General features: G+C 38.0%; 3 protein-coding genes across 3 annotated transcripts in view; 1 reads left to right on the top strand and 2 right to left on the bottom strand.

Moving 5' to 3' along the window:
- LOC145225731 (uncharacterized) overlaps positions 1–925 on the bottom strand; it is a gene marked incomplete in the record, with an annotated part of 5,196 nt that extends 4,271 nt beyond the window's left edge. Inside the window, 2 exon segments of the mRNA XM_080092235.1 lie at positions 1–627; positions 807–925. Of these exon segments, the coding sequence (XP_079948361.1) occupies positions 1–524 (524 nt within the window).
- Positions 926–1,181: 256 nt separating this feature from the next.
- LOC145225747 (spermatogenesis-defective protein 39 homolog) lies at positions 1,182–8,213 on the top strand. Its single transcript, XM_080092236.1, has 12 exons — positions 1,182–1,336; positions 1,452–1,612; positions 3,205–3,419; positions 3,966–4,117; positions 4,574–4,709; positions 4,830–5,043; positions 6,038–6,263; positions 6,501–6,598; positions 6,718–6,841; positions 7,220–7,309; positions 7,566–7,673; positions 8,062–8,213. The coding sequence occupies exons 1-12, from the start codon at positions 1,316–1,318 to the stop codon at positions 8,080–8,082; spliced, it is 1,566 nt and encodes a 521-aa protein (XP_079948362.1). The 5' UTR covers positions 1,182–1,315; the 3' UTR covers positions 8,083–8,213.
- Positions 8,214–9,025: 812 nt separating this feature from the next.
- On the bottom strand, positions 9,026–11,587 carry LOC145225763 (uncharacterized). The gene is made up of 6 exons (XM_080092237.1): positions 11,322–11,587; positions 11,031–11,145; positions 10,175–10,881; positions 9,811–9,912; positions 9,446–9,580; positions 9,026–9,308 (listed from the first exon to the last, which is right to left on the bottom strand). Exons 3-6 carry the CDS (start codon positions 10,737–10,739, stop codon positions 9,100–9,102), a joined length of 1,011 nt encoding a protein of 336 aa, XP_079948363.1. The 5' UTR covers positions 10,740–10,881; positions 11,031–11,145; positions 11,322–11,587; the 3' UTR covers positions 9,026–9,099.
- Between the last annotated feature and the right edge of the window lie 3,430 nt (positions 11,588–15,017).

Below are 15,017 nucleotides of genomic sequence, written 5' to 3'. Positions count from 1 at the left end.
TGAACTTCTTTTTTAGGTGCAGTGGTAGTGGTTGTTGTTGTATCTAAAACTGGTTCTGATGTTGTTGTTGTTGTAGCTGGATCTGGTGCTGCTGTTGTTGTTGTCGTTGTTGAACTTACTGTCGTTGTAGATGTTGAAGAAACTTTGTCTGTGTCAGAGTCGCTTACTTCTGTAGTTGTAGTTTGGCTTGACAATACAGCATCTGCTAATGTGCTTGTTGTTGTTGGATTCGTCACTGTTGTTGTTGTTGTAGGGCTTGTTGATGTTGTTGTCGGTGATATTGTAGAATCTGTTCGAGTTGTTGGTTTTGTTGTTGTTGTGGGATGTGTTGTTGTAGTGGTTATAGTGGCATCTGTTGTCGTTGTTGTTGGAACAGTTGTTGTGGTAGAAACAATTGTGGACTTGGTTGATAATGAATCATCAGTTATTGTTTCTCCATTGTCTTGAGCCCAAGTAAATGGGACAAAACTTCCAATAACAAAAGTCACAAGTAATAAATTCTTGTTGTTCAATCGCAATTTCATCTTCTCAAAAGAAATGTCTTTATTTGAACAAACTTGAATTTCTCTCGGAACGATTTTGGATCAACTATATACCAAGCAAAAATGTTGTCAATCATAAACTTTTCTGCAAAAAATATGAGAAAAACATTACCCACGGCATAACACATAACTACAGAAGTTATTCAACACAATAGATGAAACAAAATTCCTAAAAAACACAAGTTGTTCAATCTTCATACAAAACACGATTTTCCAAATGCGGGGCAAAGCCCGGCAAATGCTATTCTAAAGAATAATAATTACAATAAGTTTCCTGAACGGCATGGTCTTGTAGCTTTTTCTTTGCACTTAGTCTTACTTCTAGCTCGACGTGCCATTTGTATTTCGTCAATCAAAATCTATTCACCTCCACGTCAAAGTGAGAAAAGAAACACGAAACACGAAGTCACGAACCCGGTTGCGCAAACAAAACGAGTCAGTCGCCTGTGACCAAAGTTCACAAAAAACATGACTCCGGTCAGTGTGATAGTTTAATCCGACATATCGGAAAAAATGTAATGAAATCAACATACATATTTAACTAACTTCTATCCACATAAAACATACTTTTTGGAATGTTTTGTGTTTAATTTTTAGCCAAGATTTCTATGTTAATTTCTGCTCATCCGTTTAACACAATGGGGATTTTTTTCGGACAGAAACTGTTTTTGCAGTTTTAGGAGAAAAGAAAAATAAAGTTTTATTATACCGGTATCGTTAATTATTGTGCGTTTTCATGTTCCTTTGTTAATGCAGTGCAACAGGTACAGAACATGACGTCCGTAAAACGACAGGTACGTGGTGACCTTTGAATATATTTTTTTTAAACTGTACTAATCCTGTAAAAGAAATACTACGGTACATTGCTAATCTAATTGATGTTTAATTTTAATATCACAATCTGTGTAGCCCGCACCAGTGTCCCAACAAGCAGAGGATGAATATTGGGGTGGAAGCTCATTCAAACGATTTAACTTTGATGAAGATGATAATAATGAAGACAGCATTGAAAAGATTCAGTTTGATGGATCCACTGCGACTCCACTAAGTCAAAAGTACGAATCAACCAGGTAAGTTTGATTGTACATAAACTGAATGTTTTGTCTCTTCGTTTGTGTACTCCTTTTTATGTGATAAAATACAAGCGCAACTGCTAAATTACATGTTTGTAAACTGTAAGTTTTTGTGAAATGATATGTCGTTTTTGTTTAAAACACTGGTATTTTGAAAATTAGTGTTTTATTTTTACAATTACATTAAGCCAGTAACTGAAAATACATTACAAATGGTATAAGAGTGTACAAAGAGTATAGAACAAAAATAAAATAAAGATTTTTTGAGCTTGTACTGTTTTTAAACTTTAAATATTTTACTTTCAACTGAAGCTGGATGGTAAATAAATGTGTTTAATGAATTGGCTGGATGCAAATAAACAACACTATTTAGCCCAGTTGATTGTTTTTGATAGTTTAAACCAGGGGTGGGCAAACTACGGCCCGCGGGCCGCATGCGGCCCGGCAGAGGAATTCATGCGGCCCGCCAAATGTTAGTAAATATTAAAGAGAATGTTAGTAACGCTGAATAGTATTATGAGCACAGCCGCAGAGTTTTAAAAAATACCGGGGGTGCGACTTGCCGATACCTATACCATGTGCAGTATCTGTACCCATACCATACTTACTTTGGAACTAAACACAGATACTTTTTGCGTGCTTTAGCCTGTTGTTTCTGCCATGTTATTTTGCAAATCGTCACTTGACACAATTTCTTGGTTCGATAAAGGTAAATAAAAGTAAAAGCGAATCACGTTTTCAAACACAGCCCACTTTGCACTGTTGATGCCAAAACTTTGTTCACATTGGATCAAGTTTAGGTCGTTGCAATACTTTGCAAACGGACATTAAACACGGCTTTAGAATCGTTAACACTGACCCGCAAACTACCTAAAAATGGATACTAAAAGCGGCTCGCTTTGTTTAATGTTGGCGCAAGAATTTATCAACAAAAAGTCGTAATGTAGCCTATGTTGCAACAAATGCTTGTTTATTTTGAAACAATGCAATTGTGGCGTTTCAACCAACGTTTGTCCAGTAATTTCAGTGACAACAGACGTATTTGCACATAGCGGATGCTATATTAGTATTTTGGGCTCAATCGAGGGTGCACAACCTGCGGCCGTACGGCCACATGCAGCCGCGGAGACGAGTTTGTGCGGCTGTGACCATGTATGTTGAAATACACGTGCTGGCGGCGGTGACGTAACTAAAATTATTTTGCCAAATATTTTGATTTTGAAACTGCTAAAAACAGATTTCGTGAGATTATATAAAAAAGATTACCAGCCTAGTAACCATATGTACCAGGCTTTTTATCCGCTTATTGTGTGCAAACAATGCGAAAGAACAGGCACCGCAATCGTCACAATACAGATTATGACGTCATAAACAGTTAGCTCAGTTTAGCTAAAGTTATGCGTCAAGTAAGAAATTTTATATGATATAAACCTAATTCTTTACACCAGTTATAAAAAAAAAAAAAGCAAGTGGTGGTCGTTGGTGAAATACTATGCGGCCCCTTGAGATTAAGAACTTTTGAATGCGGCCCTTGCACTGAAAAGTTTGCCCACCCCTGGTTTAAACAAACCATTTATTTGTGCCAACAGAAACCATGCGACAAGCTATGGTCATGGTGAACGTAGTTATGTGGCTGATACACCCTTGTCATCAACCCCACCCAACCGTGCTATGTCAGCACGATCTCACCGTCCAAACATGCCTAAAAAACAACAGTTTCCCCCCTCACCTGCAACCTTACCTGCAGCAAATCATGAACCTGTCAAATCAAACAACTCACAGCATTCAATGTCCATTACTGAAGGTAAACATTTAAAAGTAAAAAAGTTGGAAAATTTCCATGCATTGTTTCTCTCTTCTTATATCTGTACATGAAACAAATATTACAACACATTTTTTTGCTTCAACACTAGTGCCGTTAACCTCACTTAAACCTAAAAACACAGACAAAACTCGAGGTACAAATGATTTGTAATGTGGTAAGGCTTGAAAAAATCGACATTGGATAAACTAGATCTGCACGTAAACCAGAATTTTTTGTAGTTCTACCAGGTCTGGCCAACTGAGGTTAACTGTATATATATATTAAATAAAACACTTGATTTACGTATTACTAGTTGGTGTCATCTACAAAACTGTTCTTTTGTGTGTAGTATATCATTCTATATTTTTTGTCACATGTTAGTGTTGCCATTTGGACGTATTTTGACTGAAAAAAAGTATTCTTAGGTAAGACTCACAACTAGCTCAGTTGACTTTAAGTCGCTTTTAAACTTTGATCTCAGTTGAGTTCAATGTGAACTTTTTGATTTACACAGAAAAAACAAAAGCTTACAAAATATTTTTGCAGCTGTTGCAGTACATGATAAGAAACCGATTACTTCAGCCACAAGCCTAGCTCAACTCGAAACTGAGATTAATTCCCTCCGGCGTCAGCTCACTCAAGCAAAACGAGACAGAGCAGCGGCACCATCAGTATCTGACACATTAAAACGAGTCATGGCAAGTTGTTATATACTTAAACTTGATTTTATGGGAAGTGGACACATGTTGTTTTTGTTTAAATTTTCTTCTGCCTTATACTGGTTTGTTCCAAGCATTTGGTTAAGAAAGAGTGCTTTTAACTGTTTTATAATTCACAGTTGTTAGTAGTTATCAAAAGTTGATCCTTCCCAAGTTTGACCCCAGAAAACACAGTGGTCAACCAAAAATGTGAAATTTTTAAGAGTATCATACTTTTGGTGGCTGTTTAAATTTTTTAAATGATTTTGCAACTTTTAGCTTCAATAATTCATTTCTTCATCCCTTAACCTCCTTTGTGTTTTAGGTCTACTAGTCAACTACAACCCCCAATGTACTGAAAATTTATGTATAAAATTGAAATGTGTGTGTAGGAAGCCACCCTTCTAGTTTTTATTGTACTTACCATTTACAGGCTTTGTTTTGTTTTATTTTAAGGTTGGTGACCCATATGTGTTGGAACTGTACAAGTCTAAAGATGAAAAAGCAAAACTATTAGATAGTGCTATAAATCGACATGATGGAAATGCTGTTGTAGCTGCAACCCTTTTTATGAGAGACACTCTTAAACGAGGTAAAGGGTTATCAAATATTATATATTGTTAGTTCAAAGAACAACCTTCTATTACATTTTCACTCATCTTACAATGTTTTTGTATTTATGTTTAAAATGCACGAGTTACTCTATTTGCAGATATATTTAGCAAGGAACTAATGAGTCGTCCAGTTGCAGTAGACCATTATTGTGCTTACCTCCGAGAAGCTGGTGAAATAGATGAACTCCATGAAACACTGAGTGCACTTGGTCGAACTGAGGAAGCCGCGATGTTAAAATACAAACAGTGCTTGGCTTCAACAGCTACAACGACACCAGAAATTAGAGCTTCTGGCTTAAAAGATTGCATAAAGTAAGTGTAACACTGAGTAACAACTGTTTATCACATCTTGTATTTGTTTTTGTTCAGTTTTAGCCTTCATACCAGGGGTGTGCAGCCTGCTGGCCAAGTGCCGGCTATTAACTGAAAGTTCTGCGGAACGCACAGACACTTGGATTTCAAATGTACTGGAAAAGAGTCCAATTATTGTGTATAATGTGGCTAGAATCCAATGCGAATTTTACTTCTTTACTCAATATAGGACATTTTTAGTATGTAACAAAGTAAAATCACTTTATAAGAATTTTGTCCAGCAAGATATGTCATTATCCTGATAAAGGCATCTTTTGTAGGACGTTGAAACGTCGATTGATTATAATAAAACTGCTGGATACTTGGTTATACATTATGCCTGGCAGCAATAGTCCATTTCAAAGTAAAATCACTTTGTGTCATATGTGGTGTGGCCCACGATCTAATTACAGTAATTGTATTTGGCCACACAGTGACAAAGGTTGCACACCCGTGCTTTATATCAGGGGTCGGCAACCTTTTTTGCACTGCGGAGCGTTTTTGAAACGAAAATTTTATCGCGGACCGGCCTTTTTAAAAACTACAAACATTTATCAATAAAAATGCCTAAATTAGTTTATCATCCCCGGGAAACATGGGCAAATATTTTATAGCATTTAACCTGAAAATTTATACGGTCCGGTAACGAACTTCTTGCGGACTGGCGGTTGCCGACCACTGCTTTATATTATTCACTGTTTATGATAAAAAATGTTTTGGACCTTACTGCTTCTTTCAACCTTCAGTCTGTCTATTCAAAATATTATGTGTAAGGTTTTTGCAAGTCTGTGACACCCATAAACAGCACACTGTTTTTATTATTACATTTTTTTCAGTGTGTTGCAGTTACGTTGAGCCTAAAATAGTCTAAAACTAAAAAAATGTTACAGAACATTCTTTGGTAAATCTGTTTTGTGAATTATGAGCTATTGTTATTTTTACTGTCCATTGCTAGGTATTATTTTGATGCGGATATCAGACTAGCGAATGATACGAGTGCAATATTTGAACAAATTTCTATGATGGAACGACAATCAGCAGTTGAGGATGGTGACAGTGCAGCTGAAAAAACTGGACAAGTTATGGTTTTCAAAAGTCATCCCCGTAAAGAATCTATCATCCACAAACCAGTGATTGACACCTTGTTCTACTGTTGTTATTACCATTGGGGAGAGGCAGAGGTAGGTTTTGTTTGTAACCCCAAACTGAGCTGAAAATTTTACAACCAAAAAAACACAACTTAGAAATAGCAGTGCAAAGCACACAAGTTTTGATCCAAAAAAATGTAAGGCATCATAAAAGTTTTTTAAACTGTTTGGTTGATTAGTTGGGTTATGTGAGGTGTGAAATGACTGGACTGATTGAGACAGGTGAAAATGCTTAGTTTTGAGTTTAATTGTCTGTTGTTTTCTTACCAGGGTCTTCTTAGTAGTCCCACATCAATTCGAAATCAGCACAAAATAAGTGAAAAGCAATTTATGTTCACAGCAGTAGCAGCATTGTGCAGAATGAGAAGGTAATGCTTATGAATTTTTTGTATTTATAATTTGTGGGTTTGATTAAAGGTTTTTTAACTTTAAATACCTACTAAGCAGAAAAGAGAACAAGTTTTCACTGACAGCGGATTTTTTTTAGGTGGAGAGATATTGAAAACCTTTTAACTGTTCCCCGTACATTGTTTCGGAGCTCAAGATTACAAGCAGTAATCGGTTTTGATCGAGTTGTTGATGTTTTGAGCAAAAATCTGGCTCCTGGAGATGTAAGTTAAATCTTCAGTTGTCTGCTTTCACAATGTGTGTTGTGCAACTTGTTTTTTGAAAAGAAAACATTACTGTAATATTCATACCATTAGCAAAAACAAATACTATATCTGTTTTTGACAATGTCATACATTTCACATTGACAAGATATGCTTCAAGGTTAGCTATTTGAAATGTCAATACAGCCACCCTTACAGTAACAGTTTTGCTTCTGCTACAATACCAGTTTTCATTCTTACTTTTTTCATTCATTTTATTGTCAAGGCGTTGAATATTCCAGTTACACAAAAAAGGTGGTACAGCCTTTTACATAAAAAAGTTACATCTTTCTTACATTTAGAGATGGTGTTGTGTTTTAATTTTTCTATTTTTTGCAGGCTCTTGCCAAATATTGTGCTGAAATTGAAACTTCTGACAAGAGACTTGAAATGGCTGTTAAGTTGAAATGTTTTAAAGTTGCAATTGATGTAAGAATGTTTTGTTGTCTGTTTATTATGTCTGGGATAAAGAGAAAGTTTAAGCACATTTTGGCAAAAAAGGCTACAATTTGTCAAATTTGTGCTAAAACTGTTTCAACAAAACAAAAGTTGTTTGATGTTTTTTACAGGTTGTACTGTTAAGTTTATGTACTATAATACTGCTAAATTTAGAGAACTTAGTTTGATCGACTTGTCTGACTTCGCTTGTTTCTTGTATCACATGTATTTGGTTGATTTTTTACAGACGTTTGTATATCAGCGTGACCGACAACAACTAATGTTGTACTTGGATCAAATCCCACAGGCCAATCAACATATGAGACAATATTGTTCAAACCAATTAAGATCACAGGTATGGTATTTTTAAAATCCATCATAATACACAAGCTACAAATTTATAAAAGAGTTTGATCATGTATGAGTTCTGCCCCATATACAAACAGTAAGTATGCAATTCCTGTCCTACAAAGTTGGAACCAAATACTCAGTTCTAAATCAAAGACTACCCAAGGATTCACAGACAGCAATTTATAATGTGATTTGAAGTGAAGTATTATCAATGGCAAAACTTGAAGGCATACATATTAGACTTTTTTCCTTGCAACTTGACTCCCAAGGAAATGCGTAGAAGCCTGGTTACAAGTGGTAGAGAAGCTGGTGTTGGTTTTGCACAGTGTTGTTATATTTTTGAGTAATTTATTTATTTATAGTCAGAAATAATGTTATGCACTTTTTGCCAGGAAATAAAATGGAAAAACTGATGATACAAAAACAAAATATTCAAAAATGGTCCTCTTGAAGTTTCATGGATCACACCCCTGCTCAATAAGCACTTTTCAGTTTTTATTTTTGATGTTTGTGCAATGATTTACTAATAAACCATGTCGCCACATCTAGAAACTCGTGATATCAAATCGATTTAATTCGGTTCTGACCAAAACCGAAAACTCGGCTGTTTTGCCGTCTCGACCGATTATTTGTGACGTCACGCCTCCGATTTTGACACGAAAAGTTTAAATCACAAGGCAAACGTTTATTGCTTCGTTTGTACATAAACTCTTGCCACTTGTCAAAACAAGGCCACCTCCTTTTATGCATAAATACTGTGAGTGTTAGGGCCCCGTTTACTATATTTTACAAGTCATCCCGAACACGTTTTGTAAAATGTACGCGAAAAAGACGTAGATTAATGTTTGTATGCTACACCAAATAACGCATCTAATTATAACGTTGAAAAATCTTTACAAAAGTGGTGCCTAAACAAGTTGTTCTATACTAGCCCGTTTACAATGTAAGTTTGATATAGGCTAGGTTTAAGATGTGGCATTAACTGTGTAATTTGCAACAGCATATTTTCAAAGTTTAATCCTTGGAGCATGAAGTTACCAGTTTAGCGTTGCAGTAGGAGATTAAGGGTGTAATGTCGTATACGAGACTTACTTATAACAGAATGATCCTCGCCGTCTCAAAGCAAAACATAATTTTTTGTTTACCAATTAAAAAAGTACTGATTTAATTTATGTCATAGTCATATGCGCTGGTACTAGAGTTTCCAAGCATTGTGCCCTGGTACGCGAACTGATTTATAAGTTCATATTCTATAACCGGCATTTTTGTTGTTGTCGCTATATGAGCAATGTAACTTTAGCGAAAGAAGGCGCGTAATGCAGTTCAAAAATTTAAAACTTACGTCATAAACAATCGAAGCTTTGTTGCCAATCCATAGCTATATTGTACAATAACAATGTGGTAAAATCAAGTGATAAATACCTATAATTTTAAGTTTCAATAAATTTTAAATGTGCAATATTCGTCGCAATGGCGAAATGCGTAAGAATGTACAAATCTTGCGTAATTGTCGGTTGGCTGTATGGTTTTAACTCCGAATCATTCAAACCAAGAAGGTATGGCGAAGGGGTGTCCTCAGATGTCACAGACAAAAGATCAGGGTACTTTTTTGTTGCAGTTTCCTGTTGCAAGTCTTGCACTGAATATATAAAAAAAATCTAATCGATTATTTGCAAACGCCGCAATGCACAGAAATCAAGGGTTAGCGCAAAACTAGGCTACGTTCGGTCGACGTGTTACAGAAAAAGCGGTGTTTGCAGATAAAAAAACACTTACCCCGAAAAAACTTTGGGGAGCCAGTTTTGGTGGGGACATCTTGTGTGTGTTTGACATATCGTTGGGTTGTAGTAGCAACCACCGCAGCAATCAAAATTGTGATGCAAACAATTTTAAACACCGGAATGTCCCAGTCTGAGATAACAAATATACAAGACACAAATGATGTTTTAGTTCGTCATTGGTCACGTGTAACATAAATCATTGCAAACTAGTATTTATGAGTCATTCCCTTGGTCCAATCTTAATTTTAGTACTCGCGGCTCAAGATACAATGAAGAGAAATGAAAGCTTTTATGATTACAGGTAAGACTTTAAACACCATTTTTCGATTTAAACGCAATTAATACCCTGCATTTCCTTACCAAGATTAGTGTTTCGTTGTTGTGTAACTGATTCTCGAGTTTCCAAAATCTGGGTTTTGTGTTGTATACTACCGCATGATTCAGTATTGATGTACGGCGTTCCTGCAAAAACCAACAGAAATGTAGAAGGATATAACTTGGGAATGTACATACTTCATCTATTGCGCGTATGCCACGTAATGCTGTCCACGTGACAAGCATCACTTGATTCAATCAAACACTTGCGAAACAAGTAACCTGATATCTGTTTGCTGTGTCCTATTACGTTGCGCCATTCGACATGACAAACAAGGGCGCAAAAAGGTAAACTTCTAAAACATAATTCCATGGGCCTTATCAATTTGACAGCAGGTACGGAACTTACGATGTTTTCTTAATTGATGTTCCTGTGTTGTCTCAGCTAGCTGTGACGTCTGCAGTTCCTCTGTCGTTATATGCTGTTCGTTATCACTTGATACACAGAGGCTGCTTGTAGTGAAAATGTCTGTAAATACAATGTAACATCCTTTTTTTATATTTTTATAATACGTTAACTTTTTTTCTAGCACATTCACTTGTTTGTGGTTAAAGGAAACTAATCGTGTATTAAATATTATATCTCGCACTGTTAAAATACCAGTTTGGCCGTTTAACCGGCTACAATCCACCCATGTTGTCAAATCCAGTCGCGTAATTGCCTTTAGCGCCACTCGTTTCTCTATAGCGAGATTCCAACCTCTCAGCGTCCATTTCTTTGTAGCAGGTACAGCTGATGCGTTTAATACCATTGCCCCCCTGTTTCCATATACAGCTGTCAGTTTGATGTTAACATCCCGTGTCAACGCACAAGGTAGAATGTCTACAACACATCCACCAACCGCTAACTTTGCTCCTTCTGTACCAACGAGACCTTCAGTTTTGCTCACGAATTGCTTGTTTTCCTTTGACATTTTGTTTTGTAGGATGTGTTTTGTTTTACATACCTGTTAATAGTTATTAAACTTTACCGTTTTTCGTTTTCTTTTCTTCGAAGAACTTGACTTTTCGTAGTAACTTGAATTATAGTTGATTCAATGATGTACTTAATTGTGTCTGTAAAACGAATGTAAAAGTGTCGCGAAAATGCGATACTAAACATAACCTTTATCCGATCGTTTTTAAGACTGGTGTGCATGTTGTACTTTTACAGATAACCATACAAAGTTGCAAAATATTAAGCTCAAGAATTTTGCAATTGGTACTTGTTTTGCGTGTTGATGCATTAATTCTTATTGTTTGACTCCACCCGAATTCGTGTGTTTTTCTTCATTATAGCTCGTATGCGGTCGCTATGAGCCTTTCAAGCACATTGAATCTCTAAACAAACAAAAAAAACATGGCTGTATCTATGGAAAGTTGACCCATGTTTTACAAAACTCGTATTCCGTTTGGTCAAAAATCTCAGACACAAAGTTCACATCACATACAGTCGTAACACAAGGTGGAAATAAAAGGGTCCGTTCGTATTGTCAAAACACAACATAAAGCTTTACCTGGTTCTGGAAATTTGATACCTACGGCAATCCAAACCGTAAACACGCTAAATTCTATACAACAAAAGACCATCGGCTCGAAAATACCATCATATTGTAGCGCCATTATTTCTGCCGTACCCAAGGTTCCGGACGCTGTCACGACGACTAGCCCGGGGTCACCAACCCTATGTCCGCGGGCACTTAATTGACCGACCGTTGGCTTCTTTCCAATCGCCCGCGGGAAATAACAGGTTGGGCCTTTAGTTTGCAGAAAATGCTGCGCCTTATGATAATAATGCAACAGGTTTATATAACATGTTTTGCTGCCAGGCATAATATCAAGTTTTTAGAGGTATTCTGGCAAATGTAATTTTAATCCGACGTTTCGACGTCCTATACAGGTCGTCTTCATCAGGGTAAATAACACTGAATGCGACTAGTACAATACATGATAAACAAAGGAAAAAGAACCGAACGCAAGCACGTCACAAGGCAACGAAAACACCGCGCGATAATGAATGTTTGGGCTTCTAATCTTTTAAGCAGGTGCCTGTAGCACGCTGAAAGCATCGCGTCTGTTTTGATGTTCATTGTGTTGCCCCGTTGGTGAATATTTCACGTCTCAAGAAACAGCCTTTTCCTGTAGTCAGGCTACCGGGCCACAACAGACGCCGGATTAAAATCAATATGGTGGCCTTGTGATACCGCGTGATTGGAAAGGGCCGACTTCTTCGCGTCGCTGTTGCCAACTTCCCGTTAATGTTCCAAGCAAATCCGCAAACCGTCTACAATATCCGACGGGACCCATGGTGTTCTGTCTTTAAGGCTATAGTCGTTTAAAATCCTGGATGATGCGATATCCGCCAGGTCCACTGGCACACTTGTAAAAAGTGACACGACGTCATACGACACCATTAACTCTTCGTTGGACAGGGGCGGCAACTGTGCTATCTCTTGAACAAACTTGGACGAGTTCGAAACAGTCCATTCCGTATTGCCCACGAGCGGAGAAATAACTTTCGCTAGGTACTTCGCAAGATTGGAAGTTGGAGTACCAACAAGCGAAACAATTGGTCGCAGAGGGATGCCTTTCTTGTGGATTTTTGGTAAGCCGTAGATGCGCGGAGCGGAGCCAGAGTTGCAAGTCGGGCCGGGTTTTTCGGGCCGGGTTCGGGTTCGGGCCGGGTTCGGGCCGGGTTCGGGCTTAGGTATTTGTCAGAAAACGGGCTCAAAACGGGCCTGACTTTACGTTCCGTTTCCGCCATTTTTTAGTAACAATTCTCTGGCTTTGACCTAATGCCCACCCTACTCTAAAACGTATTGTTTACCCCATTGTCTACTATTGTTCATTGTGTTTGTTATCTTTTCTCTGTTTTTCTTTCTCATACTTTGTCGCAAGGCTTTCGTGGATAAGCCTGTCAATCAAAATTTCGGGCCCAAACGGGCTTTTCAAAAACGTTTCGGGTTCGGGCCGGGCTTCGGGCTTATGCTTTCGGGTTCGGGCCGGGTTCGGGCTCAGATTTCGGGCCCGCTTGCAACTCTGAGCGGAGCCGTCCGTACTATGCAATTAATGAAATATGGTTTCAGAAATGCATCGTCTCTCTGCGTGCAATTTCCCCACGAACTTATTTAGGATGCGTTCCGACTTACGTGTTGGATCACGCTTTAAATGCCTGTAAGTTTATCGTGCACTGTACTAGTCGCATTCAGTGTTATTTACCCTGATAAAGACGACCTGTATATCCTATAGGACGTCGAAACATCGGAATAAAATTGCATTTGCTGGAAGAGCTCTATAAACTTGAGGTTTATATAACCATGCACAATTAGTACCAACAGACTTTGATTAGTTTCCAACAAAGCATTATGTACCAATCATGACAATCGTCTGTTATGTCATACGCTCGGTAATAAATGCTAGTTAATGAAAAAAGTGGTTAAATATTGTAGTCCCAGGGTCTCAAACACGCGGGCCACTTGCGGCTTTTATGCGTTTTTGTGCAGCCCACAAAACATTTAAACCTGAAAAATAGGGGCCAAAGTAATGAAAAATAGGGGCCAAAGTAATGAAAAATAGGGGACAAAGTAATGAAAAATAGGGGCCAAAGTAATGAAAAATAGGGGCCAAAGTAATGAAAAATAGGGGCCAAGTAATAAAACCCAACGTGCGACAAAATACCATAAGTTGTAGATACTGTAGATCAGGGGTCTACAGCCTTTTTTGTTTAACAAGATTTTCGTTCAACTGGTGTAATGCCAAACAAAATACTAGTTGTTGTTTCGAGAACTTTTTTGCGATTTGCGAGCACAACAAGCGAAATGCACAAGCACAGCGGGAAATAACAAAAAACAATTACACAAGAACAAAGGAATTCCGTAAAGAGTTGCGTGCGTTATAAAATGACAGTGCGTATCTAATGTCCAATGTTTGGTGAGGAAGTCGGAATGTCGCGGAAAACCGGGCTTATGTTATTGCCATCATAACGATTTAAAACATTTGAATTCGAATTTATGAGGCAACTTTCAAAGACCAACGTTTTCGACCAATTTGGCTCTTGTTTTAAAATTTGGGCATCGCTCCAATTAGTGCGGTGATCACATTTAACAACATGTTGACATAAGGCGGACTTTATATGTTAATATGTATATTTTTGACTGCCACTATGTGTTCCTTAAACCGTGAATTTAGATTCCGCTTAGTTTGGCCAATATAAACCATATCACAATCACGACAAGGGACCTGGTAAACAACTCATTTACGATGTTGTGGTGAAGTGGCATCTTTTGGTTTAGGTAGCAACTGTCCGATTGTTTTTGGAGAGGTTTTATTGCCACTTTTACCCCAGCCTCGTTCAAGATTCGTTTTGGGCGCTCCGACACACCCTGGACGTATGGGAAGCAAGTGAATGTCGATTTAAACTGTCTGTTTTGTGAGGTGGTTGTGTTATGTGTCATATGGTGCAAGTTACGAGGGAAACCGTTATTCTATTCCTTAACACGCGTGCAATGTTCCTGCGTTTGTGTTTGTCTCTGATGTCAGTTTTGGATCTGTTTTAAAGCGTTTTGACGACTGAAAGTTTTTGGTGCCGTGAATGGTGAGATGTGTAGTGTAGGTATAGCGGTCCGTGTTCGTGGGCTTCTTGTATATGTTAGCGGTGAGCCTTTGGTCCGGCTGTCTGGTGACAGCCACATTCCAAAAAGCGATATTATCGTGTTGTTCGGTTTCCATCTATTGTAGGTAATATGGTATTCAGGTGTGCGTAAAATGTGTGGACCATGTTTTTATAAACAATGACGTGTGTCATCTACGTATCGAAGCCATAGACGTGGCTGTGTGTGGAGAGTTACAAGTGCCTTGTGCTCGATGTGTTCCATAGTGAGGTTAGCGAGAACTGCTGAAATAGGTGAAATAGGCCCATAGGTGTGCCAAAAATTTGTTTGCAATTGTGTCTTTGTAAATAAAAACTCTTGCGTTGAGGCGAATTAGTAAAGCTGTTTCTAGGTGAGAACGATCTAGCCCAGGGGTGTCGGCTCTTGAGGTGTCGGTATTTTTGTCGGTGAGGTAGTTGTCCGTGCGCAATTTCCATATGAATTTGTTTAATTCCCGTACTATGCTTTCAGTGGATTTTTGGTTAACCGTCGGAACACAGCGCTGTCATTCAGCAGTGATCGAGCCTTCTGTTCGTATTGTTGCCTGTCCACGACCACTGTGTA

This window comes from Phallusia mammillata, chromosome 1, assembly GCF_965637545.1.
Source record: "Phallusia mammillata chromosome 1, kaPhaMamm4.hap1.1, whole genome shotgun sequence".
Taxonomy (NCBI): domain Eukaryota; kingdom Metazoa; phylum Chordata; class Ascidiacea; order Phlebobranchia; family Ascidiidae; genus Phallusia; species Phallusia mammillata.
The sequence above is the reverse complement of the archived record's forward strand: the minus strand, read 5'-3'. Positions and strand labels throughout refer to the sequence as shown.